Raw genomic sequence first — 3,586 nt, 5'->3', positions numbered from 1 at the left:
TTGTAGATATAGTAATATTTAAAGTGTTATTATTATTAAATTTTTTTTAATATTATAAATTAATTAAAAAAATTATTATCAGCAGATTTTAAGTTGAATTTAAAACATAAAAATTTATAATTTAATCAAACATTGAATTGGATTGGTAATGGGAATCTATTTTCTATTCCATGCGTGAAAAGACAAAATAGAAAACCGTTTTAAATAATAAATAAATGCTTTGAATTAGTTATCAATCCATTCATCTAAAAGTTTTGTCATTTCTTCAGCCAAAACCTTGCTGGGTTTTTTCTTCGATCTCAAGCTTTCATCTGCCTTTTCGAGGAATTTTCTTCTGCCCCATTTCAGGTATTCATTTCTCATCACTTCCCACTTCATCATAACTTTTATTTCCCCCATATGGAGAAGAAAGATCAGATCTTGACTAGTTATTGTCTTATTGATACCTTCTCTTGATTGATCGATTTCCTGATCAGATATGGATGTAGAAATTTCTGTTTCTTATTGTTGAGAGACAGCAGTAGAACAATGGCAGAAATTAGCGTTAATTTATCAAGATCAGAAAGTGATTTAAGAGAAACACTCAATTCCCAACAAAATCTTCTCCAAAAGCTCTACAAAGAACTAGATGTGGAAAGAGAATCATCTGCTACTGCGGCGAGTGAGGCCCTGTCAATGATTCTTCGTTTACAGGGAGAAAAGGCTGCGGTGAAAATGGAAGCTGTTCAATACAAGAGATTAGCTGAAGAGAAAATGTGTCATACAGAGGAATCTCTTGCTAATTTTGAAGATCTTATTTATCAGAAGGAAATGGAGATTGTTTCATTGGAATATCAACTCCAAGCTTATCGTTACAAGCTTATAAGCATGGGTTGCAGCGATTTAGGCGTAAGTGAGACCAAGTTTCCTGAATATTTGCTGCAAAGAAATGAAAGTGTAACTTCTGTTGAGAATGGATTGAGAAGAAACTCCATGCCTTCGATTCCGTTTAAATTGTGCAATCAGAAGAAAGTACCGGATGATATGAGTTCTTATTTGGAACAGATAAGGAAACTAGATGAACGTTTGAAGGTAACAACAATAACAACTAATGGGGATGATGAAATAGAGAAAACCCTTGTTCTTGATGTGTTTGAAGTTCCAGAAAAAAGTGAAAATGAAAAGATGAAAGGTGAAGATAGAGGAATGAGTGTGGTGAAATCATGTCAAGATAAAGAGATGAATAAGATTTGGAAGGAGATGCAAGAAAAGCTAAACTCAATTGAGTTGGAGATAAGAAACATGAAAAAAGAAGCAGCAGCTGATGGATTCAATTGTTCATCTTTCTTGACTGGACTATTTAGTTTTAGAATGAATTGATGATGGTTATATTATTGCTGGTTTGATTTGGGGTTTGTTGTTGGTTTGGGTTTTATTTGGATGTCTTGTATAGGGAAAACATAGATGATTATTGATCGGTTGTTAATAATGCTTACCTTTGCAGCACATTGTTTGTTTGTTAAATTTGTGCCTTTCTAGGTTTGTTTTTTTGCCAAGTCTCAGTTATTTTGTTTCCCTCCTTAGCATTTTTGTTTGTGGGTTTTGTTCTTCTTCTTTTGCTAGATTTTTCTCTTTTGCAAACCATTTATTCTAAGAAGCAGAAGAACAAGCTTCAAGATCTATTGACAAAGATCATTATGGCTTTATGGATTTGGTATGATCTTAATTTCAACCAAATATATTATAATCTCGATAAGGCACAACAATTAAGGGCGGATCTATGTAGAGGTTGTACTGAACATAAACTAAATTTAAAAAAACTTAATACCTACTCAACATTTTTGTGTCTAATTCTTTTAAAACTTATAATGGAGTAGTAGTCTAACATATTAAGATAAAAGTGTAAATTCTACATTGAGTTTGATTCTCTAAATATACATTTAAAAAAAAAATTACATTAAGTTCAAATTACCTATACTTTTTCCTTACATTATTCAAACCTTTCTAATTCTAGCCGTCCCTACTCACAAGTCACAACAGTACAACTCAAACCATTTGCATGGCTCTTATAGGTTTGAACGAATGTATAAACATCAAAAATAATTTTGATAAATTCTCCTAAACAACCAAATTTTAAGCTGTCCACTGTTAGCATAGGGACACACCTGGTAACCCGACAAAGAACCGAGTCGAACAGGGCTTGTTCAACCCGGGGTCAACGCGATAAGGGTCAACAACTCCCAAGCCACGGTGAACCATCGTTGAGTTTCTGCATTTTTGTTCATATCTCATTTCATAACTCTTGCTAGTTTGATTGGATGATGTAGACATATTCCATATCATAGTTGCAATCTTTCTAACGATTTAAAAATCGCTTCATGCTTCATTCTTCTTAAATAAAATAATGCCTAAATCGGGTGAGAATATTCAAATGTTAAATCATTGGTCTTGAGCTTTAGTTCAAGAACAACTATTACCAAGCCTTCTATAAGTGTTTTAAAACTTGTCAAGACACCCATTAGATATTGAGACGGGTTTTAAAATATTTAACAAAAGTTCAAAAAAGATGTTCGGATTTTCATGCTCGCCTAGGGAGAGAATCACTTACCAAACTTGGAGATTTTTTTTTTATAAAATCTCTTATTTCTTAAAAGAAATTACAAGAGTTATTCTCTCTCAATTTTCTTATCTAATTGAGAGCAACATAAATTTTATTCATCATTAATGCAGATCTCCGTTTTCAACATTAATGCAGATATTCCGTTCATTTCTTTGTAACAGTTGTACCGGCCAGGAGTAATGCAACATTCCCCCTTAGTCCTGGCGTGGTTCGAGATCACGAACACCGATCAGGTGTCGCATCATCACCAGTTTTGATGCTGACAAAGCCTTCGTTAGTATGTCGGCCTTTTATTCATCCGTTCGAATAAACTCTAATTTGATTTTACTTCCTTCAACACATTCTCAAATGAAATGATATTTCGAGATGTTGTGTTTGCTACAACCATGAAAAACTTTTTTTTTCATGAGTACAAGTGCAAAATTGTTGTCGAAGTAGAGCTTCACTGCGTTAGGTTTCGAACCACTTAGTTCGAACAACAATGATTTCAACCAAAGTGATTGACACGTTGCCGCTGCTACAACCATGAACTCTGCTTCACATAAGGACAATGTCATTGTCTTCTATTTTTGAGAGTTCCATGAAACAAGACTATCATTAATGTAAAACGCCATGCCCCGTACTTTTTCGTTCATCTAAGTTGTCAGAGTAACCCACTATTTTCTCATCACCACCTCCTTTTCGAAATACTAGACCTAAGTGTATAGTGCCTTGAAGGTATTGAAGCACATGCTTCACTTCCTTGTGATGTATCTCAGTTGACATCTCCATGAATCTACTGACAACACCAACATCATAAGAAAAATCTTGTTTTATATGAAGGAGATAGCGCAACAACCAATGACTCTTCGATATTCAGTGACATCAATCGGTTGTCCTTCGGGATCCTTATAGAGTTGAGCTTTATGCTCCATTGGTGCCTTTGTTGAGTTACAATCAAGGCAATGAAGTAGGTGATTTGATACTTTCAAGACACTATACACTTAG

At 34.1% G+C, this 3,586-nt stretch overlaps 1 protein-coding gene across 1 annotated transcript; it reads left to right on the top strand.

Moving 5' to 3' along the window:
• Positions 1-277: 277 nt before the first annotated feature.
• LOC124925554 (myosin-binding protein 7-like) lies at positions 278-1,496 on the top strand. Its single transcript, XM_047465592.1, has 2 exons — positions 278-348; positions 477-1,496. The coding sequence occupies exon 2, from the start codon at positions 529-531 to the stop codon at positions 1,357-1,359; it is 831 nt and encodes a 276-aa protein (XP_047321548.1). The 5' UTR covers positions 278-348; positions 477-528; the 3' UTR covers positions 1,360-1,496.
• The last annotated feature ends 2,090 nt before the right edge of the window (positions 1,497-3,586 follow it).

This window comes from Impatiens glandulifera, chromosome 1 (genome assembly GCF_907164915.1).
Source record: "Impatiens glandulifera chromosome 1, dImpGla2.1, whole genome shotgun sequence".
Lineage (NCBI taxonomy): Eukaryota > Viridiplantae > Streptophyta > Magnoliopsida > Ericales > Balsaminaceae > Impatiens > Impatiens glandulifera.
The sequence above is the reverse complement of the archived record's forward strand: the minus strand, read 5'-3'. Positions and strand labels throughout refer to the sequence as shown.